The sequence below is a fragment of the Aristolochia californica genome, unplaced genomic scaffold (genome assembly GCF_029961685.1).
Source record: "Aristolochia californica isolate CCGP_79_NKW_82.1479 unplaced genomic scaffold, dmAriCali1.0.hap1 SCAF_13, whole genome shotgun sequence".
In the NCBI taxonomy this organism is placed as follows: Eukaryota; Viridiplantae; Streptophyta; class Magnoliopsida; order Piperales; family Aristolochiaceae; genus Aristolochia; species Aristolochia californica.
This window is the reverse complement of record NW_027181804.1, coordinates 3,397,435-3,423,613: the sequence shown is the minus strand read 5'-3', so window position 1 is coordinate 3,423,613 and position 26,179 is coordinate 3,397,435. Positions and strand designations below refer to the sequence as shown.

Below are 26,179 nucleotides of genomic sequence, written 5' to 3'. Positions count from 1 at the left end.
GAAGGCTTTTCTGACTTATATTACAATATAATAAGTTTGCCGGCAACAGAAAATCGAACCCACAAGACCAGCCAATGAATGGGGCCCAATACATCAAGACTGAACTCATCTGTAATCAACAGCAGTTGGAAGCATAGTTTCTGAGCTATAGTTGATTTATGGTAGACAAAGAAAACCAAAAAGATAAAAGCAAATCAATAGAAAACTAGAAAATTATTGAGCCAACACTCCCTCAAGACCCACTTTCTTAAAATAAAGCATCAAGGAGTGTCATTCGAAAAGATAATCAGGATTAAGACACAAAGTAAAGAACAAAAGGGACTATCCACCATGACAATGAGCAGTAATCTGAACCATGCAGCCAACAATAGCATTATTTATGAGGACCTCTACCAAATAGGCCAAGTAACAAAACGTGTAACATGCCTCAGTGGTTTTTTTTTTTTTTTTTTTTTTTGTTTGGAGGAAAAAATAACCTCAATTTGCAAACTAGTTTCTAATAAATAGGTTCAAGTACATTAAACAACCTACTTTTTCACAATATTGGCACAGAAGCATGCACTAACTTCCCGAATTACCAACAACAAATACCTAAATAGGTGCTGCACATGTTGTTCTAAAGTGTCCGGTCTGATTGCATCTACTACAGTGTACAACACGTTTCACTCTTCCCCGGTCTTCTGCACGAACACGCTTTTTCCGTGGACGACCTGGTGGCCTAAGAGACTTGGGAGGATTGATAACAATTTCCACTTTAGTCCCTCCATCCTGTGCTCCATCTGACAATTCCTTCCAAAGGCTTTTATCTGGGACTGGATGAATGGTCTGCGAGTAGGTTTTACGGTAAGTTGCCACAGTGAAGCAGCTCTCAGTAAACCGGTGAACATTCTGTCGGCATGAATGGAGAGCTGCTACAGCATGAGCACAAGGAAGTCCATATAGCTGCCATCCACGACATAGACAACATCTGTTCCGAATATCTACAATATTTGTCCCCTCATGTGATATAACTTCAAATTCAGCCTCATTTGCCCTAAGAACCTGGTAGCTCCTAGCCCTCTCAAGAGCCTCCAAGACTCTCCTCTCAGCAGTGGGAACAAGCACAGTGTTCCACTGCATGCTTGCTTCTCGCCTTTCATTGAACCATGTCATGAGCTGCCGCCGGATGCATTCCATCATCTGAATTATTGGAAGTCCAGAAGCTTCCAGTATCCAGCTATTCAGTGATTCAACTATATTTGCTGTAAGATGCCCAAACCGTGTCCCCTCAAAGTATGCTGTGGCCCACAGCCGGGGAGGTATACGGCGGATCCAATAGGCAGCGTCTTGTGAAATTTCCTCAATTTCAAGTATTTTGGCCTCAAATTCAATAACTGTTAGTGCATGAGCAGCTTCCCATAAAAGATTAACGAGCATTGTATCATTAAATTCCTTACGGAAACTATCACTGAGATGCCGCATGCAGAATCCATGAAAAGCAGTTGGGAAGTTAGCTTCCACTCCATCAACAATGCCCTTCTGCCTATCAGACAATATTGTGAGCCTCGGCATATTCTCTGTATTAGTCTCAAGGAGGTTATGCAGCTCAGACAAAAACCACATCCAATTATCATCGTTTTCTTCATCGACAACTCCAAACGCCAGAGGAAATAATGCCCCATCACCATCAAAACCAGTCGCAAATAAAAGAGTACCAAGGTATTTGCTTTTCAGAAGAGTTCGGTCAAGACCTAGAAGTGGTCGGCATGCATTTACAAACCCATAAATAGAAGCATGAAATGAAACAAATAGCCTCTGGAAGCAATTATCTGCTGGGTTTCCATAGACTGAAGCAATACTTCCTGGATTTGTCCTTTTAACTTGCTCACAGTACTGGGGAAGAAGACGATAACCCTCCTCAAAGGACCCGCGGACAGCTGCCATAATCCGCTCTTTACCCCGCCAGGCCTGCTTGTACGATAAGGTGATCCCATGGACCCGATGGATCTCCTCCAATATCTCCTTTGGTTTGCACTGTGGATTTTCACGTAACCTCTCCTCCACAGAGTTTGCCACCCATTGAACAGATGCTTGCTGATGACCAACATGGGTTATTCCCCCACAAGTATGTTGTTCATGAATTGTCCTTATGGTGAAGGTAGGAACTCCAGGGAGCTTAGCAGCATGTATGCGCCAGGGACAACCTTCACTGGCACATTTAGCAGTGAATCGACTTTTATCAGATTTAACTGTTTGAATCTCAAAGTGAAGGGCAATGGCAGAATCTCGCAGGGCCCTTCGGCAGGCCTTCACATCAGGGAATTCTTGCCCAACAGTAAGTTCATTGCCGGGGTGAGTAGCAATAACTCGAGACTGAACAACAGAGGCACTAGGGATTAGAAGTTGTGGTTGGGACATGCCCATTTCTTGGACTGGTTGGATAGCTAGTTCTTGTGATTGAACCATAGATAATTCCATGTTCTGATCAACCCCCAAATCATGGTTGTCTGCGACTGATAATTCATGATTATCCCCAAGATCTAACTCATGGTTTTGAGCAGCAAGGGCAAGTTCATGGTCATGATCACCAACATGGTCATTGTGGGTGTGGCCAAGTGCTAATTCATGCTCATGTTCATGAACATGCTCATGTGTATGCCGTAAGGCCAACTCATGATCATGGGTTTGTCCAAGAGCCAGATTGTGATCATGGGGATGACCCATGCCAAGTTCGTGGTTGTGGGTTTGGCCAAGGCCCAAGCCATGAGAGTGGCCAAGAGCTAATTCCCGGCTTTGCCCAAGCGCAAGGTCATGACTTTGACCAAGAACCAGCTCATGTTTAGCCATGAAGAAGAGAGTCTTGAAACAGGGAACCAAATGATAAGAATAGCTCTCTCCTGGTATGGAACACCTGAGGGGATTCACCAGGTTCAAATTGCTATTAGCTACTGCCTTCCTAGTGGTCGTCAAGCAAAGCTGGAAGATAGAAAGAGCAGAAAACGTAAACAAAATATATGAAAAAAAAACTAACGCAAAATTGTGTTATATCCCTTTTGGCATGAAGATGGACAAAAAAAGAATACCTGAAAAATTCGATTCCAGTCCCTGTTTCACTGCGTTCACTTCTCGGTCTACTGGATGAATTCCATGCAATTTACAGAGTGACTCATGGAGACGAATGGTGCCCACAATCTAATACAAGAATGGCCAAGCAAAATATACATGCCACAGAAATGAAAGCTGAAAAGAAAGAATTCGTTTAAGTAAACCACACTGAGAAAAGCACCGACTTCTTCAGAATACCACATATCCCACAAACAAGCAAAAAATAAATAAATAAATAAATAATACCCAAAAGCCGAAAATCAAAACCCACAATTCAACCAAAAATAAACAAAGAAGGAAACATAAATTTACAAACCTCAAAGCGACAAGAACGATGAACAGAGGAAAAAAAGACCTAAGATTCCAATCAATTATAGTATCCAGCGCCAGCACCTCATAAAACTTGACCTCCTCTACTAAACCAAACCACGGGGAAAGAATTCATCACATCAGACGAAAACTCCCACGATCGTGAAACAGATTTAGCAAAAAGAACCAATTAGGGTTTGCGGAATAGAGCAGGGAGCAGAAGCGAAACAAATCCAACATGCAGGACTTTTTGTTTTTTTTTTTTGAATTGGTGAGTGTCAGCGAAGTATGAGAAAATTTGGCGGTAAGAATTGGGTAGTGATGACAGAGAAGGGGCAATGGATTTGAAGAGAAAAAAGAGAGAGAGAAAAGAGAGTTTATCCGCAGGGGCAAAGGGCAGAAGAGGGCTTTGCAATGGCTGGAGCGACAAGAGACGCCGAGCCCGAATCTAAATACTTTGGGCATTTGCGTCCAATTATATAAAACACCACCTCTCAGTTTCCTAGTCCAACCACCGCACAACCCAATCGACGGCGGGAGTAACGTGTACGGAGTTCCACTAAAGGGGTTAATCGACGGCTGCTAATGAATCAAAATTATTTTCTAAAGCCGTCGTTTGGGACGATCTTTACATTAAGGGCATAGTTGCTATTTGATAAGTCGAAAATAGTTTTTTTGCCCCTGAGAGAGGCCAAGGGCACTTTAGTCCTCTTACCTCTACTCCAACGGCACAAATTAGGGGTCTTCTCGCCACTTTTTGAATCTTTAAGGGTATTATTGCTATTTACCGCCTGGGACTTGCTCGACTTCTACTTTCTCCCCTCCGCCGTCGGCTATATCTATTTTTTAATTTTCCAACAACTATGTCGCCAACAATTGGAAGTTCTAACATCATGAATACATGTATATATAAGTCATTTAGGAGGGTTTAAACTCAGAGATAGCAATTACTTTCTGCTACAAACCATGCTTCCGCCATGAGAGCTCTTCAATGAGTTCACTTTGAAGTACCTTCAGAGTTTTCATGATTGAGTATCTCTTCCTTTGATTACTGTTCTTCACCCAAATATTTTCTATCAAGATGCCAATACCCTTCCTTTCCCCGCGCAGCTGAGTTTTGGCAGTAACTCAGAGACCACTCTTTGCATGGAAACACAAGAAACCTGACTACATTTTCCATTTATAGCAGCTGTATTTGAGATTAGTGTAATATCATCCTTGGTTGGATTCTCATGTACTATCTTATCCCAAAACTTATCATCTTCATAAGGATATGGATCCTTCAACAACTCTAAAACTTTGTCCAGTTTAGCAACATTGCGACCAGCTCCACAGCCCATAGCAGTAGCAGCACCTACTGCATTTGCAAGTGCTAATGTATTTACAGCAGCCATGCCATGCAGGAAACCATATACAACAGCTGCACTAAAACCATCCCCACAGCCAACTGTATCAACAACCTTCACCTGAAAGAACAAGAGTCTACCAATGGTAAGCGCAATGTTCAAATTTTTGGATATCATATCATAAAAAGCTAATTGTATCACTAACAGAAACAACCATGCTAGGAGATACCTTGAGTGCAGGTGCGCAAAATATTTTTTTTGGTGTTATTAAAATCGAACCCTTTGGACCCATCTTAAGTATGACCCATTTTGTTCGTACCCCTTTTCTGATCAACTCCTGCCCTGATAAGATAGGGTTTGTTATGCCAGTTAACGAGAATGCCTGGAACAATGACTTTCATCAACTGATTTGCATTAGATCAAAAGCACACCTTACTTGTATAAAATGGGAAACTCTGATAACCTTCCAACAACAAAATAATTAGGAGCTTATTGCAATTACATGGACCAAATAGTCAAGCTTGCAGAATAAACAGTAAATAGACGTAGTTGAAGAACTATTTTTCTGAAGTAAACATGATATCATTCATACATCAAGGATTGATTTCGAATATGCCAAGGGCAAGGAGAGCAAGGGGAAAACTGTCATGATTCAACCAAGCTGCTCAAACCTCATTTTGACAAAGCAAAACTTTCCATATGCTCCGGTATAAATATAGCAAAAACTGTAACCTAAGAAACACACCTATAGATATCACACAACCACTGTAACTACAAAACAGATAAAAACAAATGAAACCAAAACTAGGAAGTTTTTACAGCAAAGGAGCAAACCTCCTCAGAAGTTAGAAGAAGCACATCACTCATCACCAACAATAGCTGAAGTGCTCTTTGTTGTTCTAGTGTACCATGGAGAAGAGTCTTTCCTCGTGGCCCAGGATCAAAGAATACAGCTGTTCCAACATCTATAGCAAACTCCACTGTAGCACCGATTAAACTAGGAGACAGCTCATCAAAGACATAACCGTTGCCGAATAAAATTTTAGTTTGCTTTATGGTAGTCTTGACTTCTTCAGAAAGATTGGTCATCCAACTGAATGCAGGATCCTTGCTGAAATCAGCTCGACTGGGTACAAAGCAACAAAACAATTTGAGATATATTCTATATACTGATTTCAATTATCAGTATTTGGTGAAAAAAATATAAGACATGAGAGAATCTTTATCGATGGAAGTGCTAGAACTGCCACAGATACCATATGCCCATTGTGTGCGCAAGAAGTACCTCTTTACCTCATAATAAAAAGGAAAAGGTTGGAAACACACTCATGGCTTGAACTTGTTTACCTGCAAAATCCATGTCGATGCCAGGGATCCACCAAAACCCAACAGAGAAGTGTCTCATATGCAGAACCATCATTGTCTTCTTCATCTCTGTCCATTTCAACCATAACAATACCCTCATCATGGAGCACATCCAGCAGGAAACGACCATATATTTCATTTCCTACGTGACCTAGAGTGATGCAATGGAGCCCTAGTCTTGCCGCAGCTATAGCCAAGTTGCAGCTGCCACCAGCTTCCCAGAATTTCTTCACATGAAACTCGAAGTTAGCACCATATTTCCCATCAAAATCTATGAAAACATAAACAAACAATTTTACTAGAGAAAATCTGTATGCCAACAACAAATCAATAGGCACCCATCCAAGACACGTTATAGGAAAAGAGTATACATATAAATCAGTTAACCAGTCATCATTTGATAAGTGGTGGAGACGAAATAGTTAGTGACAGACAAAGACCTTACATGGTTATGAGCATCTAATTGTTGACTTTGACAATCTCACTTGTACTCAAACTTCTTCTTCTTTTTTCTTTTTCTTTCTTGCAACATCCACTAAAAATCCTATGAAGTCAACCCATGAAAATCATCATTACTTCTGATTCATGTCTCTCCTTCAAAATGAGAAACATAAGTATGTTTCTGGTTGCCTGAATACTTCTTTTTTACTCCAGTCCATTGAATAGAAGAACACCAATTTTCCACTTCTCCAAGTCCATGTACAATACCTAGCTAAAAAGGGCTTCCTCCACAACAAAGCGTTGGAGTGAAACATCTAATTTAGCCTGAGTGCCAGCTAAATGATTAGCTGACCTACAAAAGAAGTTATTTTCCTTGTAAAACCACTTCCTAACAATCTAAACATGGTTATCTTTAAATCAGATTAAATTATCATTCAGATGTCATACTCGCAATTCTGGACTTGTGATATTGGCGTTTTGTCCAACTTTTAGCCAACAGAGTGCAACGTACCTTCCTTTTTTTATTTCTATTCTCATATTTAAATAGCTATGTCAGCAAATTTTGTCGTTAAATACATTTCCTTCTTAACTTGACCGGTTGAAAGTTGAAAGCACTGACAAAAGGATTTATTACACAAAAAGTGAATAATGATAAAAAAAAATGTCTTGTTGCTACCTGTACTACTTCTGAACTGAGCTTCACTCCAGAAAATGACACACAACAGTCTTCTCATAAATGGAAGAAAAGTCATTTCGTCGTTTTATGAGGAAAACACTTGAAAATAATCAAAATTCGGAAGTTTTCCACAGAAAAACTACAAACCACGGTCGCTTTCTGCAGCATATTTGAGATTCTATTCATAGATGTTAGACAAAAACAACAGCGTTCACCATTAGACATTAGCATTTATACGAGGCTGAAAAATTGCAATCAAGCTTTGCCAAAACATTCTAACAACTCAATCCAAGCAATTCCACATAGAGAAACAAACCCTAAAGAAAACTAACCTTATCCGGCTGAGAAGCCGCTAATCGCTCCATATACGTCAACCTCTCCTCAAACGGGTCCGGCGGCAGCTGCGGCACATTGAGGACGACATCGACACAGAGGTTCCCTAGAGTCGCCACGTCCACCACCTTTCCCCCCTTCCTGACCTTCTCCTCCTCTCCACAAGAATAAGGTAACCTCCCCGGACTCGAACGATCATCAGAAACCGCGAGTCCATTATCGTTGCAATTCCCGGCCAACAGCGGCTGGAGCAGAACCCCGCGATTCGGCCTCCACCGGGGGCTTGGAAAAATGGCACGAGCTACGGGCGGAGATACCGCACTGAGAGAGGAGTTGCTGCATGGAAACGGAGATTTCAGGGTTTGGAGATGCATGTGGAGAGTCGGAGAACAGGGCGCAGAGCAGAGAAAATCTCAGACCAGTACAAAACTACAAAAATGAAAACGAAATCTCTCACATGAAAGAAAAACTCGTACTGTTGATTAAAAAAACAGTTCCCAAAGAAATCAAAGCGAATTAAAAAAGTAAACACAAGAAAAAGGAAAATGGATGGCCTCTGGAGATCGTAACTTCGAAGACGGGAAGGGAACTGGATCCGATTATGCTTCTCAGAAGCAATATTTATGAGATAACGGATAACGGCAAGCGGAGAAGATCAAAGCGTGTCAGGCTTCGAAGATCCGACTCGGTTAAGTGATCCACGAGTGAGAGTAGATTATGCCACGTGTGCTGTGAATCGTGGGAAGTTGGGAAAGTAACATGAACCCAATCAACGAGTGTAAATTTACTTCTTTTACCTTATCCCTTCCAAAATGACATTGATGGCAAAGTAGGAATTTGTTTTAATGTCTTTCTATTTTTCATTGATAAATCAATATAAAGAAAAAAATGATGAAATAGTTCAACATATTTATATTTCAATCATGATCTAACGGCTAAGATAGTCGTTTCACATGTTTCACACAAATTGGAATATGTCAATACCATCTTAAACAACTTTCTATTGTCTCATCTAATGGTGCTACTCTTACATTGTGCAATACTAATTTTTTCGGAGTTGCTTGCACCCACCTTAACATTGTTCATTACCCAATAACTAATCCACAAATTAGTAGGCATGTTTAAGATGTTTATACATTTTTACTCTACTTATTTTAGTCTGTTTTTTTTAGTCCCATGAACTAAAAGTTCCATCAAACTGAGATTTCTTGTTGAATTTATGAAAAAAATAAATACTTCATTGACTTGTTATAATCAGAGTATATGAACGCATATTTATAATAAAGGAAAGTAGTAGAGTCCAATTACAATTAAACTACCCTTGTCCCAATTACACCAAAACTCTAATACTTAAAAATAAGTCCTAACATAATTAAATAACTCAACATGAATAAAAGACTAATATAACTAAAACACCTTTAAACTGAAACTCTTCTGTGAGACCTGCTTTCATAATAATTTTGACTTTGTAAGACTTCTTATTGTGAGATTCATGGAAGACTTTTTCATATTTGTTCTTCAACACTCCCCCTCAAGCTGGAGTTTATAACTTCAGTTTGCAATGGAAAAGATTCTTAGTCTTCAATTTTCTTTTGCTGAAAAAAGTTCATCACAAATACAATTCTTCATATATGCAAAAACTTTGTTTTTTGTGCTCCTTCTTTCTTGAATATTTTGGACACATAAAAATTACTACAACATATGGAATAAAATACCTCTTTCTTATGCTTCTTTTGTCAGAGTGGTTCCGTCCACTCTTGTTAGAGTTTGTGGTCTGAGTTAGGTACTTGGCTTTCCGCACCTTAAACGGTTAGTCATTTCGGGTTATATTGGCTAGGTATTTGACTCAGAACTCCGAAGTTAAGCGAGCTTGGGCAAAAATAATTCTAGGATGGGTGACTTCCTGGGAAGTACTCTTGCCTAGGACTTTGACATGGTATCAAAGCTAGGTATGCCACGGCCCGCATGTGTATCCTGTGAGAAGCGGCTCCAGAATAGGCGGGGTGGGTGTCAGAGTGGTTCTGTCCACTCTTGTTAGAGTTTGTGGTCTGAGTTAGGTACTTGGCTTTCCGCACCTTAAACGGGTTGTAATGGCTAGGTATCTGACTCAGAACTTCGAAGTTAAGCAAACTTGGGCAAGAGTAATTCTAGGATGGGTGACCTCCTGGGAAGTACTTTTGCCTAGGACTTTGACATCTTCTTCTCCCCCTCAAGCTGGGAGGTAATGACAATGATCTCAGCTTGAAACAAATAACATAGATATAGTAATAATCTCCTCCATCACGATGTCCCAAGAATATGTACGAAATTGGACACAGACTCTCAAAAGGTAAAAATGGGTGATAAAACACATGTCAAAACCAAACTCAAAGGATTTCGAACAAATATAGTGATAATAATCACTAAAGTCGGTAATGCATGTCATTCATAAGACTGCAATAAAAGATCCACGGATACCAATAAAAAGTCTCAATGTACTTAAAACACCCATATATATATAAAGCTACACTAACCAAAGGAATACAAAAGAGGTTGACCCAAAGGGGTATGTTAGAGTAAAAAAAGGATGGTTGGAGAAAGGTAACCGACAAAAAAGGGGTAAGTGAGATATTTTCTTGATATCGTTGATCAATAACAGCAACTCAAAAAGTGACGCAAAATATTCAGCTTAAATTCAGATTTTTCAATGTAAATATATTCTTAAATATAGATCAGATTGACATAAAATTTTGTCCTTCTGAAACTAGACTTAAATTCCTTTTATCTAAGTATAACTTATTTTCATAAAATATACTTCTTTTGTAATAAATAATCTGATAGATTTTGGTCTTTGTAATTTGACTGAACTAAGTACTCTTTCTCCTTTTGCCATCATGACCATTGACACTTCCAATATCAATATCTCCAAATAAAAAACTTAGATATAGAATTGATTGATTAGATAATAAAATAGACTTACATATCTTTCTTTTCATATATAATTCTTCATATAAAGTCTTGTTCTTGATAACATAAAATAGCTCAGAAGTTGAAGATTTTTGTTGCTACTCAACCTCTCTGGCGATCTAACATTTTGCTGATTCAAATATTGATTTCTCTTTGTAGAAAACTCTAATTGTCAAAATTCATCTTTTCGCTTTAAAGTATACTCAAATATATTTCCGTTAATATATAATATGAAATGTGAAAAACTCAGTATAGAGGTGAAAATGCAAAACAAATAATGGATAAAGGGACTAAAAAGAGAGAAAAAGGATAAATACGAACCAAAACTGCTACAGATAATAAATAAGAAAATGATCACATTATCTCTGTAGGTTGACCGAGCCAACTCATAGAACTTGCTCTGATACCATATTGAATTTATGAAAAAGAGAAATACTTCATTGACTTGTTGTAATCAGAGTACATGAACCTCTATTTGTAATAGAAGAACGTAGTAGAGTCCAAATTCTAACACTTAAAGATAAGTCCTAACATAATAAAATAATTCAACATGAATAGAAGACTAACTTAACTAAAACACCTTTAAACTGAAACTCTTTTGTGAGACCTACTTCCATAATAATTTTGGCTTTGTAAGACTTCTTATTATGAGAGTCATGTAAGACTCTTCCATTTTTGTTCTTCAAAATTTCTAAGAAACTAAAAAACTCGAAAAAAGAAATTAGAGATTGGACCTTACTTAAAAGTCCTAAAAACTCATGGAAACTCCACAAAAAACCACTATCAACAAGCAAATAATGCTTCAACAAAATGGAGTCAGGGAGATATGTTTGATGCATTATCGAGCTTCAACAAAATGTGAGCCAATTTTTCTTTTTCCTACACAAAGAATCTGATTAGAACCTAACTTTTATTTTATCAAGAAAAAATGCATCTTAGAGAGAAGATTTATCACCTATAAATAAGAGACTCCCATAAATTTCGTTTACATATTTGGAGCAAAAGAACAACAATAACAATATTGGAGCTATTCATAGAAAACATGTACCCAACACAATGCCTTCCATAACTAAGAGAGAAGATGATCCTTGTTGTTTAGCTTAGACTCTTGATTCTAGCACCTACATTGACCGAATTTTGCTCATAATTATGATTAATGGTGGAGAGTGAGGTTATGTCATATGAAAAATATAGGGGTTTATAATCATTATGTCCAAAATTAGTCTTTTTGCTTTGAATAGAGATGGTTCAAATCGTGACCCTACTTCATAAAAAGATGTCAAGATAGAAAAGAAAAGGTGCAAAGACAGGGAATGAATTGCCATAAAAACGTTATATAATCTAGCAAAAAGCTCTCTTCAATGAATATAAATGGTATGGTTACGTTTTGATAGTACAAAAGGAAAATATAGATGGATAACACTAACTTTGCCCACCATGAAAGAAACTGTACAACATCAGCTACTTTGTCTCATATGTGGTCGGGTTCGGGTCAAGTTTGGGAAAATCAGGCCCTTGACCTGATGGATTTTTTTCCCACCCTGTCCCCCACCCACATGGTGAAATTACAAATCCGAACCCGGGTTTTTCGGGTCGGGTCAGGTCAGGTCAGGTTGGTTTCCTCGAAATCGGATTTTTTCGGGTCAGGTCAGGTCAGGTCAGGTTGGTTTCCCTGTAAATACCGACCTGATGACCACCCCTACATATCTCCTCATTGTGGCAGATACCCAACAACAAAAGAATTGCTAAGATTTGTAGAAAAAATTTAAAAAAAAATTAAAAGTATGATCCTATCCTTAAAATATAAATATAAATTATTTTACTATTACTATAATAACAAAAAATTATAACTAACTAATCCAAAATTTAAATATAAATTATTTTACTATTATTTTAATGTTATATAAATTAATAAATCAGTACTATATAGTAAATATTAAAATTTTAGATTAATAAAACACATTAAATACTAATGTACTTAATACAGACCGATGCATTGAAGGAAACGTATGACGTCATAGATGTAACTTATTTAAGGCTTCTTTGTAAATTTTGATCATGTGGTTATAATTTCGCACGTGTCATAATCTATATTTAGAATGCCGGTCGACCGCCTTTAAGAGATGAAGAGATCAATCGAAGCGCAAAAGCACAGGGGCAATGTCGCCATTTCCTACAAGAGAGGGACTTTTTCCCGCCAAGTCAGTTAGCTGCTCTCTAACTGCCAACCAGGGTGACCAATCACCGGCCAGTCAGCACCCGCCACGCCTCGTTTTCCCCGTACCAAAGCTCCACCTTCTCCGCGCTATATAATCCGCTTACAAGAAAAGCGCTTGACATTTTCTAGCCATTCTTCACTTCGAGAGTGTAAAAAGAAAGACGAAGATTAAGAGAAGGACATTGGAGTTTGGGCATGGAGGCGGTTGCAGTTGCAGACGCCAAGAACGTTCTTCCCGTCCACAAGAAGAACCGGATTCAGGTCTCCAACACCAAGAAGCCACTCTTCTTTTATGTCAATCTAGCCAAGGTACACAGGAACTAATGCGTCATCTTCCTTTGATCTAGATAATGTGTTCTTGTCGACCACTTCACTGTCGAATTGCGTTTTATGATTAGTCTTCGTCCTTCGCGAGAGTACTTGATCGCACGCCGATCTGCGTTTTGAGATTGATTTGATCAGAACTACAAACGCAATCTTTAGTTTACCCGCCGGATCTTGTTGTTGTTAGTGTTATTAGAATACAGTTGCCATTTTTCGTTTCGAGTAAGAGTGAAGTTTGAACTTTGAAATGTGGAATTAGTGCTCGCTTTTCTATTCTTTTCCGATTCCTGTGCGGCATATTTTTAAGCTTCTGATGCTATTTCGTATTCGTTGGTTGCAGAAGTACATGCAACAGCACAATGAGGTGGAGCTTTCGGCTTTAGGCATGGGTACGATTTGCTAAATCTCAGTAGGAAACACTTCTACCTTTTGAATCCGAGTGGCGATCGTGGACATTTGTGGTTTTCTTCTTGTTGTTTCTGATGTTTCTTTGTTTCAATACTCCCAGTAATTGGCTGTAGTTAGTCAGCGGTTTTGCTTAGTGTAGACGAGTTCTTGAAATGAGATTTGAGATCCTTTCCGTCACTTTCATTCCTATCCCTTCTTATCCTAGTCGCTTGTACATTTTCTTAAGCAGGTTTTCTTTTGTAGACCGAAATATTGATGTTCAGTGTGATATCTGTTAAGAAATTTTAGCAACATGATGTCCTTCTCCACATCTGCCGTTGAGGTTTTATCTCTTACGTATTACTCTAATTCTTGAATTATTTAATGCAACTACTAATGCGGCCAATTTACCCTTTATGAGTGTTATTTCTATGTAATAAATCTCGCAGCCAAGCGATTTTCTTCCGGTCTTATTTTTCGTGATATTTAAATAAATTAGATGAATGTTAGATGTGATAAATTGAAACTTTACTTCGAAAGTTCCTACCAAGATACCTTTTCTTCCTGCAAATAATGTGCAGGAATGTAAAGGTTTGCCCCATTATATGCCTGCAATGTTCGACCTTAAAAACTAATACGGATTAAAATCCCAAACACTTTTACTTTGATTATTTCTGTATTCTGCTGATAATAGTTTTTTTTTATTTTTTATGGTGACTGCTTTTATTTATGGCCACGATTTGTATGTCGTCTGACGCATGTCTGATTTTATAAAATTTTAAAAGTAAATTTAAGTTTTCGTAGAAAAGTAAATGAAAAGGAAATTAAAATGGGGTTACTTGATTCCTGTACAGCAATTGCTACTGTGGTTACCATATCTGAGATTTTGAAGAACAATGGTCTGGCTGTTGAGAAGAGTAAGTACATATCTCTTGATTGGGTCTATAAAAAGTTTTTCCAGAAGGTTCCCGACGTTTATTTTTTCGTACCCTCCCGATTGAGCAGAGATTTTAACATCAACGGTAGACATGAAGGATGAGACCAAGGGACGCCTAGTTCAGAAAGCCAAGGTGAGCTAAACATTTCCACCACTCCTAGGTTATACATGTTTCATTACTGCTGCTCACTTCTTTGCCTTGTAGATTGAAATACTGCTGGGGAAGACAGAGAACTTTGAAGACCTGATGTTGGCCGCAAACGGGGACCGTGAGGCTGTCGAATATAAGAAGGAATGACAGAAACTGTAGCAGTAAGAGACTTTCCTTTATCTGTTTCTCACACTTTGTGAAATATATCGACCACGGACTGAGGATAGAGGCAAGACATGCCACTACTTAGTTTTCGCTTTCTGATTTTGTGGTGATTTAGATGACCTCTGTAGGTTGTCGTTTGTGTTAGTGCATGAACTTTTAGACGCTTAATCAAGCACACTTGCCTACACTAAGACTCATATTGTGACAATATTTGGACTTGCAAGTTGCAATATACCGTGAGTAGCTGCAGTAAAAAGTGAATATAGCCATTTATATCGAAGTTGTTGATTTTTCACAGAACAGTAGAATGCACATTAACTTTGCATAACTTAAACCATCAATCCAGAGAGAGTTTGGCAAGCGTGAGTGCCACTACCTTCGCCCCATCGGCAATATTATGGATGGATGCATATTCTTCAGGCTTATGACTCTAACCTGCTTCCACACAAAATACAATTTTTTAAAGCTATCATTTCTGTATTATTTTTAAAATCATTGTTTTATTTTTAAAACTTTTAATTAATTATTATATACTTTTTATATTTTATTAAAATAAATAGAAGGTAATCAAACACGTACCCATAAATAAGATTTTAAAAAACTATTTTTAAAAAAAAATTATAAATATCTTAAATCAATAATAAAATGTGTTAAATAGATTAGAATATAATTTTTAATTAGTTAATATACAAAATTTATATTTTGTTATTATAAAAAAGAAGGTAATAAAATATGTATAAACAAATAATATTTTTAAAAACTACATTAAAAATTTATAAAATATTATATTAAATTAAATAATTATTGGCATCTATAAATAAAACTTGTTGATTTTTAGGAGTCCATGGGTAACAATCTTTGGTAAAGGAGAGAACGAATAAGAAAAAAAGAGGAAAAGAAGAGAGAGGAACGTGAGTAGAATACATGTTTAGAGTACTCTTCACCCTTAAGCTTTATTTATAGATGCTAAAAATACTAATAATACAACTATACTCTTCACCCTAGTAAAAGTGAAGAAAAGACAAAAATCATCAACTAATTACATCAATAACACTTTAACTTATTCATATCTTCTAACAAAACTTAAGGGGGAGGATTAGGACACAACACCACAACCTAATCTTCATCTCCTTCTCTCCTCAATGTGCATTCTTCTTTCTCTTTCACCTCTTAGAGGTCACTTTCTTTCCTTCTCTCTTCTTCTACCTTTTTCTTTCTCTCTTTCATTACAAAGAATTTATGGCTATGAAATCTTGAACAACATCAATGACCAAGTGAGAAAAATTGGGGAAAGTAAAAGATGGCATAAGAGAGAGTGACTAAACTGGAATGTCAATTCTTGCTGGTTATCTATTACTGGTTTCGGTCGCCGGTTATCTCTTGCTATCTCTTTTGAATTTGGAACGAAGGGAAATTGGACAAGAACTTGTGAAAGTTACACCGACGAAGGGGTTTGCTTTAAAAGAAATTTATTTTTTAATAAAATTGATTAAAATAAAAATGAAAGTAATTTTAAATATTCTCTTTAAAAATTACAAAAAGTAAATAAAATAATAAAAATATTAACTGGCTTTCTTGTGTCTTTGTTTTTTTATTTTTAAATCCCCGTCCCGCCAAGTTGTTTCACTCTTGAAATAAATAACCGCAAAATAGACGCGGTGGCTGGGAAGTAGTTGTACTAGCCACCAGGTCCGTGGTGGGACCTACAGGACTTTTTTTTCCCTGCGAACTTTTGTTTTTTTTGTGATGAGTACTACAAAACTTTGGTGGTCACCCGACAGCCGCCGAATTTGCTGTTAAAAGTAAATATAAAACAGTATGAACCGATAATACTAGTGAGTTGTAACCGTTCGTTCAGTAAATCAACGTAAAATTCAAACTTATCCGCCTCAAAATCTTATTTTTATGAGAAACTTAGGCACAAAAACGGAAAAGAATCTCGCTATTTCAAACAAACTGATAAAAAGAATGTCTGAACCCTCTCTCTCTCTTCCCCCCGCCTGATGCAGGCGCCTAACCTCTTGGATCTTTCTCCTTCGAGGTGTCTCTCTTCCGAGAGATCCATGTCGTTCGGTTACTCGATCCAAACATAGCGTTTTAGCTTTCCCTACTCTGTACATACGATTACTTGAACGGAAACGAATAAAGTCAGAGAGAAATGGATGAAATCTATGGCGACTTTTTGAAATTCTTTGAGAAGCCTGCCATTGTGGACACATTCGTCGACATTTTACTGTGTGCAGTCCCAATATGGTTGGCTGTGATGATCGGGTTAGTGATCGGATGGTCGTGGCGTCCGCGGTGGACCGGGCTTGTGTTTCTCGGCTTCCGGAGCAAGTTCAGGTTATTGTGGACCGCGCCCCCGGGATTCGGGGCCCGCCGTCTCTGGTTGGCTTTCACCGCTCTCTCGGCATTTTCGGTTTGTCGGAAGCTCTGGTCTAATTTTAAAGAGAATGGGGAAGCTGGGTCCAAAGCATTCGCCGTCACGGGTGCGCCGGCGACTGGCGGAACAGGGGAAGAAGTGTGTAGCGGTGCCAGGTTAATATTTCTTTTGTTCATCTTATCTGGTTTTTAATTTTAATTTAAATGATTTTCAAAATCTGGTCTTGCTATGTCTTCCTTGTGTCTATCATTACTTTCAGTTGTTATTGTTGAATTCATTTTCTAAAGAATCCCTTGTGGAGTACGACCGTTCAAGATAGCTGTGTCTAATGCAAACTTTGATTATTATCTGGTAAGGGACAAGCTCTCTGATTTCTGAAAGCAGTCTACCCAAAATGCAACCTACTTATTGGGGTTCCGTGTAAAGGGAACCTAAAACCGTAAGTTTTAGTTTTTTTTTTGGATGTTGATTACACATGCACTGAACACTCAATACTTCTCGTGAGACTTGAACCCAAGGCCTCACCCTATAAATCCCATTCAAAACCCCCGACCCCTTCCCCACCCAAAAAAGAAAAAGAAAAAGAAAATTAGGAAATACAAGAACAAAATGCAAATTTTAGCAAACACTACAAATACAAGATGTCTAGATGTTATCAGGGCCAAACAGAAGAAAATACGACATATAGGAAGCTTATCCTGTGGTGTTTGTGTATTATCAACATTCAGAAAAGAAAAATAATGTAATGCCTGATATTTTTGCTCTGGATATAGTAGAAGTAACTAGAACTGGTTACCTATTTTGAACCAAGATGATGATGTGATGCCTTGGATAGTCCTCAACTTCTAAGAATGTAGTTCCATCATCTAATCATAGAGACACAGTTAATAGCTAATGTCAAATTGATCCTAATTGAGGCCTCAAAAATTACTTGCAAGCAATTTTACTTCTGATTTCTCTCATCTAGCTGTGTAAAAGTCTGGAGAGAAGAATAATAGGAGAAGGAATGAGAAAGAGAGAATGAACAAGAGAGAGAGAGCAAACTGTAGCACGAGCAGCAGTCTGTTTAGATGTCCAGAAAAAACCTCTAACCCTTGTATTGAACCCTTAGTGAAGATTACAAGAAATGACCCAATTACCCTTCTAGTCCAGCACACACATATGTGAAACTAACGGAGGGAAATAAAAGAGAGAGATAAAAGAATCTAATACCTTTTCTGTACTAGACTTCTATGTAAGCTAGTGGGACAATATTACATGTGTAAATGACTGTATACCTTTTAGTTCAAACAAGCTGTAACTAGATGCCTTGTATCTGGAGAACTGTAGTTAAATGTAACTGGGCTGCACCTACTTCCATATCTATATTTTCATTCTTAGTCTTTCTTGAGATATTTTAGGGGGAACATATATTTGAAGGACCATAATTTGCCTATTGTAAATGCTTTGCTGAGGGTTTCTTCAATCTGAGCTGGTCATTAAGTGGACGAAGTTGGGCACAGCTGGAATATTTTTTAACTTAAAGTAATTAAAGACATAAGAATAAGGATGATCTAGATCAAAATTTTCAATCAGCGATCACCATCGAATGAAAAGCACCAGACAGTAATCATGGATGGATCAAACACTTAGATCAGGACTCCAGTAATGTGAGACCATGTTGATGGTTTGGATTGTAGCTATAGGAAAGGGTCCCACCCTTCAATTGTCAATTCAAAAAGTGTCATAGACTCATCTAGAAGTGACACATGTTATTGTAAACCATAATATCTACACACTAATAACCCTTAAGGGAAGTGACACGTGGTATATGTGGTTGGAATGAGTAAACAATTGGAGAAAACCTAGTGCGAGGAGAAAAAGGTGATGGTCAACCACCCACCTTGGTCCATAAATGGTGGCTTCTCTTGGAGAGTCACTTTTTAGTCCCCTCTAAAGACTCCTTTGAAGTTCTAAAAAAACTTTGCCATAAGTTTGTAACAAGCAGAAAATTGTGCCATTACTTTGTGATGCTTTTTTTTAAGCTATCAAGAGCAACATAAGAGCAAGGCTTCCTCGTCAGATGTCATATGGTGGCCAATCGAAAATCCATTCACCACCCATAGAGTCAACAACTTTTTGGTCATGGAGATCTAATTGAAGGACTGAATATGAAGATCTTATGTCCTTTGTTTTTTGTAACCTTCATTTTCATTTGCACTTATAGTACCAAGGTGGGGCATCTTCGTGTCTCATCTCTTTCTCAACCCTTCCCAAAGTCTAAGTTTGCAGATCTCAACCACACGACATCTCATTGTGAGAACCAAAGCTAGGTGATTATGGCCACAAGCTCACCTTCCAACAATTTGATCTTGAAGCCATCAAAGCCAAATTTTTGCCCACCTCAGTGTGAGAAGGCAAGCAGGTCCATGGTTGTCAACTACATCTTCAAAGAAAATGGTGTCATGAGACCTGTCCTCAACTTTTTTTTGACTAGTCGCCCATTTAATGATCTAGATGAGGTGTAGTCATGAACTAGTTGAATGCACACGGGTTCAAGGCAATGCAAGTGAGTGTGGTCATGTTACCGATTATGTCACTTCAAAATGGATGATGAGAACTCATTTTAAAATTAAACAATTTTAAGAGCACTGAAATATTGTTGCTCTAATTAACACATCAATCATCCACAATTCCCCAGGAGTTTTTCACCTGTGATCTTTTCTTTAATCAAAGTTTTGTCTATGATGATGTAGGCGAAGGTGCTGGAGGAACAACTCATTGAGTTCTAGCTGGCAGTGAAGGAACAAGATGAGCAGGTTCTTCTTAGAGACACTTAAATAGCACAGTAGAAGAACAAGTTGGAACTCCTCATAACAAAATCTAGGAGAATTTGCCCATATTGCAAGAGAGCACCAAATCCCACCTACTCTATATCAAGCATTTGGAAATACCTCTACCACTTTTCTGTTAGACCTCCACCACTTCTTTGTTAGACCTCCACCACTTCTATGTTATGTTAAGTTGTGGAGCCTAATTAATGCCCTACGCTGAGTTGGTCGTGGATCCACGATATATTGATTGTTGTTTCATTAAGGGCAGTTTGGGAATTTTACTCTTGTATCATGATTGCCCTAATTTTCTCTTTATAATTGAGAGGCGCCACTATTAGGGTTTAATCATTTTAATCCAAGGAGTATCTCTAGTTGCAGCCCGAGAGGTTAGAGAGAAACACCTGTAAGTGTGCGATTTCTCTTGTAACCTATTTCATCTTCATAGTGGATTACGGTAGCGGCAGAAGACAGGACGTAGTCTCACCTTGAGGCAAACCTGTATAAACCTTGTTGTGCTTTTCCGTGCTTGTTTTTCCCTTCTTCCACGTTTATTATTATTGCTCTCGTTAGTTTGGAATTAGGGCGTCTAATTCCTAACATGTTAGACCTCCACATGGCATTTGGAGGACTTCAGCTATAGAAAGAGACACCTTCACAATGGATGCTCTCAACAAAATCATCACAAGTCATTTGCAATGATCCACCCTTCAACATCACGCAAGTAGCACATGCATGGGTAAGGCTCTACCAGGAGAATTCAAGCACTTCAGATGACACTAGTATACCATTGAGTCAAGTTCCAACAAATTCAACATTGATGGCAGTTCTAAGCATCTCATTGCTCATTTCATTGAACTTGCAACAATAATGGCACATAGGCTGATTTCCTTGTGCAGCAATTCAGATGTTCCTTGATGGAAAATGCATTCTATTGTTTCCTCAAACACCCTTCTAAATTCATTGACAATGGGAGTAGTTGGACATGAATTCTTAAGTGTCTTCCATAGTGCTATAGTGATGTTGACTTAACTTACCAAATTGGAGGAGTTGGTAGCGGAAACAGGTGATTGATTACATTATTCCTTGGTGAAACCTAAGTTTGGACTACAATGAAAGTGTGAATCTAGCAATGAAGAGTGAGGTAGACGGGTAAATTGAGGAATGAATTGGGACTTACTTTATTTAGCCATAAGCCCAACAATTTCCAAGAGTTGGCCACTAAAACTCACAATATTGGAGATCGTGGTCAAACCAAAAGGTGTGGGGAAAGCTCATGTTGATGATTCAAACAAAAAGGTGAAAGGAGTAAAGAAAGATTCCAAAGCTTCATCAATAGAATCTCCTAAGAAATCCCTCTTATAACCACCAAATCATAGGGAAACAAAACAAAGAAGACAGTTTAATAATGTTGAACTGGGGAGGATAAAAAGCTGTCATTGAAAGAAAGGTGAAATCTTATCCCTTATTTGATGTTGATGTTCCCAGTGTGCCAGATGAGCCATTGGACAAGTTGTTGAACAAAGTAATGATAATTCCCTTGAACCAAAGCTACTTGTGGATGTTAAGAAGACCAACAATCCTAACTACTCTAAGTACCATTGGATAGTTGGTCACTGAACAGAAAAATGCTGTGTTGAAAGATGAAATCTTTGAACTAGCGGCTCAATGACGCATATTGTTGATGTGGAAGATGAATTAGTGGCTGCAAAGCCCGTGTTTGTTACAAACTTGCAAAGGATCCAGGACAGTGCGATGTTAAGTGGTAGCATTTCCAGATAAAAGTCACGTGCAAAAGAGACAAGAACATTTTTCATTAAGTTTGGTGCATTCCATGTGATGTTCACCTCCACCACAAGGTAGCATCTCCTTCAAGCTATATACATATTCCTTCCAAAGTATACTGTTGGGCATTGCCTTTGAGCCAAGCGGATAGTGAACTCTGAATTTTGGTGACATGTCGGAGAGCATTTGAACAAGTCACCAATCCAGAAGGATCTAAAGTTGTGTGCTTCACTATAAGAGAGCAAGTTGAGAAAGCGTGCAATGCCTCCAGAATGAAAGCAGTATAGGCAAGTCAATGGTAAAGCAAACACAAAGACAGAGGCTCATGCTCTGGAACACATGCTAGAATGACTTATGGTTCAACCACCAACATGAGAAATTGTACCAAAAGGCAGTGGAAAGGCTTCTTTTCAGACAAGCAAAGAAGCAATAGCTTTCACCAGAGCATGAAAGATGGTGCTCATAATGAAAGCAGTATAGGCAAGTCAATGGTAAAGCAAAGGCAAAGGCAGAGGCTCATGCTCTGGAACACATGCTAGAATGGCTTATGGTGCAACCACCAACATGAGAAATTGCACCACAAGGCAGTGGCAAGGCTTCTTTTCAGACAAGCAAAGAAGATATAGCTTTCGCCTAGAGCATGAAAGATGGTGCCTTACTGCTTACTGCACTAAAAAAGGCAAATACATCTAGTGCCACCTACGACGCCCTTGGCTTGCTAAACTGAGCACGAAAAGCATTGATTAAGTTCCTTTCTTTTCAAAAAACTTCGTTACTGAAGTTGAATATCTTAAGGTGCTCCATAAATGACCAACCAACTATTGCAACACCATGTATGTCATGCATTTCCTTCAGAGATGAGGTTTTATGTCTTGGTTCGAAGCCACACAGTGGGCTGCTATTTGTCTCTGGGCATATTAAAGAATTCCGACAAAATGGATCCTGCTCGCATGTGGTTCTACTGTTAATGTCCTTTCAACTCAAACAATGATAGATTTGTGATGAATGAACTCACCTCCAGTTCCTTGACGATTTTAAGGGTTCAACCAAGAAGAGTAGGGGGATGTGGCAATGAAGCAACTATCTTCATTGCTAACAATCCGATATTTCGTGGGAGAATCAAACACATCGAAGTGAACTATTACTTCATTAGAAATACTGTTGTTAAAATACAAATTCAGGGCATCTTTATAAAATAAAAAAAATAAAAAATCAGGGGTATTTTGGTCATTTCCTATATTTTCCACATTAAAATTTTCTCTTATAGTACGGCTATTAGATAGAGAATGTCTTATTTTATCTGTAGTTAAATTTTCATTCAATTTAGATATGTAATTTTGAGTATTGAGGGGCATTTTTGTCCTTTTGTAAATTTTCACTTTAACCCTGATTATAAAGAAGCAAAAAGGCCCTTCCTGCTTCTTTATAATCAGGGTTTAAGTGAAATTTTACAAAAGGACAAAAATGCCCCTCAAGTGTAGGTACATAGAGAGATGATTTATTTAGAATAAGAAATGAAAGTAATAAGTTGTGAGAAATAAATCTCACTGCCAAAGATGCAAAACTTTTTTTTTGAAGACTGCCGAGATTCAAACTTAACTTTGCAGTTGAGGGCCACTTGAGGTATGTGAGTTTGATTGTCTGGATATTTTTCTGCAGCGCCATCAGTGAAACTTCAGAAGTGGAGCAGGATATTTTGTCACATAAAGACTTGGAGCATCTTCTGCATCTTTTGGAAGGTAAGATCGGGGAGTCTTCATGGCAGCATATGATGGACCGCTCCACCTCATACATGGCTTATCAAGCTTGGCGTTATGAACCTGAGGTAGATTGTTCTCTTGATGCTGATGAAATTTTGAAGTCCTATTTCTCAAAATTTTTAAAGAATATCTTGCATTTTGTTTTGTCAGGTGGGCCCTATCATATATCGCAGTAGAACTGTTTTTGAAGATGCAACTCCTGAGTTAGTTAGGGATTTCTTTTGGGATGATGACTTCCGGCCAAAATGGGATCCCATGCTTGCATACTTCAAAACTTTGAAGGAGTGCCCTCTCACAGGGGAAATGATTGTCCACTGGATAAAAAAGGTTGAATATTAGTTTTTATGCTCTCTCTCTCTCTTTCCCTCTCTCTCTAACCAGGAACTGTTATTTTCAGTTCCCCTTTTTCTGCAGTGATCGGGAATATATTTTTGGTCGGCGAATATGGGAATCTTCAAAGACCTACTATTGTGTGACAAAGGTATGATCATGGAACAATAGTTTTCCAGGTATGCCACAATAGGCTTCCAAGTTGATAGTGCTGAAATTACCATTGTCCACTGCTCTGATAAATATGATTCAGAACTCTTGAGCTGGTGGTCATTGGCCAGAATTTTGACAGCCATGAAACTGTTTATGGTGATTAGATTGTCTTTGTGCTTCAATTTTGCAATGTCTTGAGGGGTTATTTTCAGAGGCTTAGTCTGGTCATTTTTTTTATCCAATAGGCTGTCTTGAGATTGAGAACTTTGACTGCACACACATATGTATATATATACACATATTATATTTATATATTTATATATTTATAGAGAGAGAGAGAGAGAGAGAGAGAGAGAGAGAGAGAGAGAGAGAGAGAGAGGAAAAGGAGGCTGGAGTCCAGTCCAGCCAACATAGACTGTACCCAACTTTTTGTTTTTGTGAAAATTCATGTTATTTAAAAAAAGGCCATTAACCTCATTGTATTTATGTCATCATCTTTACTTTATTTTAAAAGTTGATAAAATATGAAAAAATCTCATATTAACAACATCATGAATGAGTGGCATAAGAAATTAATGTAGAATAATAAAAATTAAAAAATTTAAGTCACTCAATTCAAATTTGATGGTTAAATGAAAATTTGGGTACACTTAAGCTTATGTAGACTTAGGTTCATACTTCTTGGCTCCATATAATTACATATATCTATGATGGAGATCGTCGCAAGTCCTGTCGTACTGAAAATGTGATACCACGAGTTTGTTCTATTAACTCTAACAGATTTCCGTGCACTATTATCTCTACTTTCATTCATCCATTTAAATGCCAATTATGTGACTATTTATGATTTGCTCTGGCCTGCTGGTGACACCCTTTATTCGATTTCATGGTCAGTTATGCAGGTTTCTATGAAGAAGGAAGTACATTCACATAATAAATTTGTCACATTTTTGTTTGTAATTTGGAATAACATCTATGCATAGTTTGCAATTTCCCTGTCGCTCTTTTGTGTCAATTTTTAATTTCAAGTCTGTTATGCATTCCAATTGTATTCCCGTTGATGATCCAAAAGTTTTTCTGTGCAACATTGTGCCAGATCTTGTTGCTAGGAGGATGACAAAAAAAAAAAAAAATGCAGATAAATTTGTATCTTCTGAAATATGCAGGGTATACCATACACCGGAGTTCCAAATCGTGACAAGCCAAGGCGTGTTGAACTTTACTTTTCAAGCTGGCGCATAAGGGCAGGTCTGCAATCATCTCTCTCCTATAGCTTAATGGATTTTCTGATCCACTGTTTGTTATATATTGAATTTATATCAATTATTTTGTCATATGCAGAGGAATCTCGCAAAGGAGACGGTCAGTCATCTGCATGCGAGGTAACGCTCTTCCATTATGAAGATATGGGTATACCAAAAGATGTGGCGAAAGTTGGTCTTCGCCATGGCATGTGGGGAGCCGTGAAGAAGTTGCATTCTGGATTTAGAGCATACCAGCTTGCAAGGAAGGGTGATGCTGCACTTTCCCTCTGTGCATCGATGGCACGTATTACCACAAAGATTACTGTTGGTGATCCATGTGATGCTCTTAACGCTGTCAGCACTGTAGAAGAAAAAACTGAAGCAGGTGATTTCGCCAAGATAGAGCAAGGTGCCAAATTAAAATGGCTGATTATTGGTGGAGCTGTGGCTGTTGTCTGTGGTCTGAATACAGGAGTCATTGGGAAAGCTTTATTGATTGGAGCGGCACGGAGGCTTGCACGAAACTAAGAAACTTTCCTGAAGTATTCTTTGGTATAGAGTTGGGTTTTCTTAAAATGATCGTTGCTCCATGGAGTTTTGTGTAATGCTTTTGTACCTACTGTTCAGTCACTTCACCAGTTGCACTCAGTGAGCATTTCATAGAGGTTTTCTTTTGGGGGGGGTTCAGTCACATAAGCAGTAAATGTTGTCTCTCTACTGATGGCCGGAGAAGAAGCGTTTACGAAGAAACTCACCACCCTTTTTCAACGTCCCCGAATCTGCAAGCAGCGTTCGTCATTTCGTCGCAGCATAGATCGGATTACCGAAATAGCAGAAGCCGGGGGCGGACGGAGTAGTAGCTTTTGATCACACACTCCGCTCTTTCTCCGGCCTCGATAGGCGAGTCCGGCACCGCCGCTCCCACCGCGAAAGGTGGACGCTCGAGATTCTCTCTCATTCATTAAATCATTAGCATGTACCGCACTGACGTAATCCTCGCCCCTGAAATTACCCTTCTACCCTCGGATAAAA

General features: G+C 38.3%; 4 protein-coding genes across 6 annotated transcripts; 2 read left to right on the top strand and 2 right to left on the bottom strand.

Annotated features, from left to right (window-relative positions):
- Positions 1-233: 233 nt before the first annotated feature.
- LOC137948628 (uncharacterized) lies at positions 234-3,737 on the bottom strand. 3 transcript variants are annotated; one of them, XM_068794735.1, is made up of 3 exons: positions 3,401-3,737; positions 3,063-3,219; positions 234-2,955 (listed from the first exon to the last, which is right to left on the bottom strand). In XM_068794735.1, exon 3 carries the CDS (start codon positions 2,824-2,826, stop codon positions 592-594), a length of 2,235 nt encoding a protein of 744 aa, XP_068650836.1. In that variant the 5' UTR covers positions 2,827-2,955; positions 3,063-3,219; positions 3,401-3,737; the 3' UTR covers positions 234-591. The 3 variants fall into 3 exon arrangements, with proteins under 3 accessions (XP_068650836.1, XP_068650838.1, XP_068650837.1); XM_068794737.1 differs by having other exon boundaries at positions 234-2,890; XM_068794736.1 differs by lacking the exon at positions 3,401-3,737 and having other exon boundaries at positions 3,063-3,257.
- Positions 3,738-4,254: 517 nt separating this feature from the next.
- LOC137948517 (uncharacterized) lies at positions 4,255-6,006 on the bottom strand. Its single transcript, XM_068794602.1, has 4 exons — positions 5,996-6,006; positions 5,574-5,865; positions 4,969-5,121; positions 4,255-4,859 (listed from the first exon to the last, which is right to left on the bottom strand). Exons 1-4 carry the CDS (start codon positions 6,004-6,006, stop codon positions 4,470-4,472), a joined length of 846 nt encoding a protein of 281 aa, XP_068650703.1. The 3' UTR covers positions 4,255-4,469.
- A 6,654-nt stretch (positions 6,007-12,660) lies between these two features.
- Positions 12,661-14,664, top strand: LOC137948515 (uncharacterized protein At2g34160-like). Its single transcript, XM_068794601.1, has 6 exons — positions 12,661-12,751; positions 12,876-13,027; positions 13,383-13,431; positions 14,284-14,346; positions 14,435-14,499; positions 14,572-14,664. Exons 1-6 carry the CDS (start codon positions 12,661-12,663, stop codon positions 14,662-14,664), a joined length of 513 nt encoding a protein of 170 aa, XP_068650702.1.
- A 1,987-nt stretch (positions 14,665-16,651) lies between these two features.
- LOC137948801 (uncharacterized) lies at positions 16,652-25,901 on the top strand. Its single transcript, XM_068794971.1, has 6 exons — positions 16,652-17,220; positions 23,320-23,485; positions 23,571-23,747; positions 23,818-23,901; positions 25,070-25,151; positions 25,245-25,901. The coding sequence occupies exons 1-6, from the start codon at positions 16,841-16,843 to the stop codon at positions 25,673-25,675; spliced, it is 1,320 nt and encodes a 439-aa protein (XP_068651072.1). The 5' UTR covers positions 16,652-16,840; the 3' UTR covers positions 25,676-25,901.
- Positions 25,902-26,179: the final 278 nt, after the last annotated feature.

Coding starts and splice junctions, on each gene's coding strand:
- LOC137948628 (XM_068794735.1), bottom strand. CDS start 2,826: ATGGCTAAACATGAGCTGGTTCTTGGTCAAAGTCATGACCTTGCGCTT.
- LOC137948515 (XM_068794601.1), top strand. CDS start 12,661: ATGTCGCCATTTCCTACAAGAGAGGGACTTTTTCCCGCCAAGTCAGTT. Junction 12,752..12,875: donor GGGTGACCAATCACCGGCCA/GTCAGCACCCGC, acceptor GAGTGTAAAAAG/AAAGACGAAGATTAAGAGAA. Junction 13,432..14,283: donor GCTTTCGGCTTTAGGCATGG/GTACGATTTGCT, acceptor ATTCCTGTACAG/CAATTGCTACTGTGGTTACC.
- LOC137948801 (XM_068794971.1), top strand. CDS start 16,841: ATGGATGAAATCTATGGCGACTTTTTGAAATTCTTTGAGAAGCCTGCC. Junction 17,221..23,319: donor GAAGTGTGTAGCGGTGCCAG/GTTAATATTTCT, acceptor ATTTTTCTGCAG/CGCCATCAGTGAAACTTCAG. Junction 23,748..23,817: donor TTGTCCACTGGATAAAAAAG/GTTGAATATTAG, acceptor TGTTATTTTCAG/TTCCCCTTTTTCTGCAGTGA.
- LOC137948517 (XM_068794602.1), bottom strand. Junction 5,122..5,573: donor TTCTTCTAACTTCTGAGGAG/GTTTGCTCCTTT, acceptor TCATTGTTCCAG/GCATTCTCGTTAACTGGCAT. Junction 4,860..4,968: donor TTTGCGCACCTGCACTCAAG/GTATCTCCTAGC, acceptor TTGTTCTTTCAG/GTGAAGGTTGTTGATACAGT.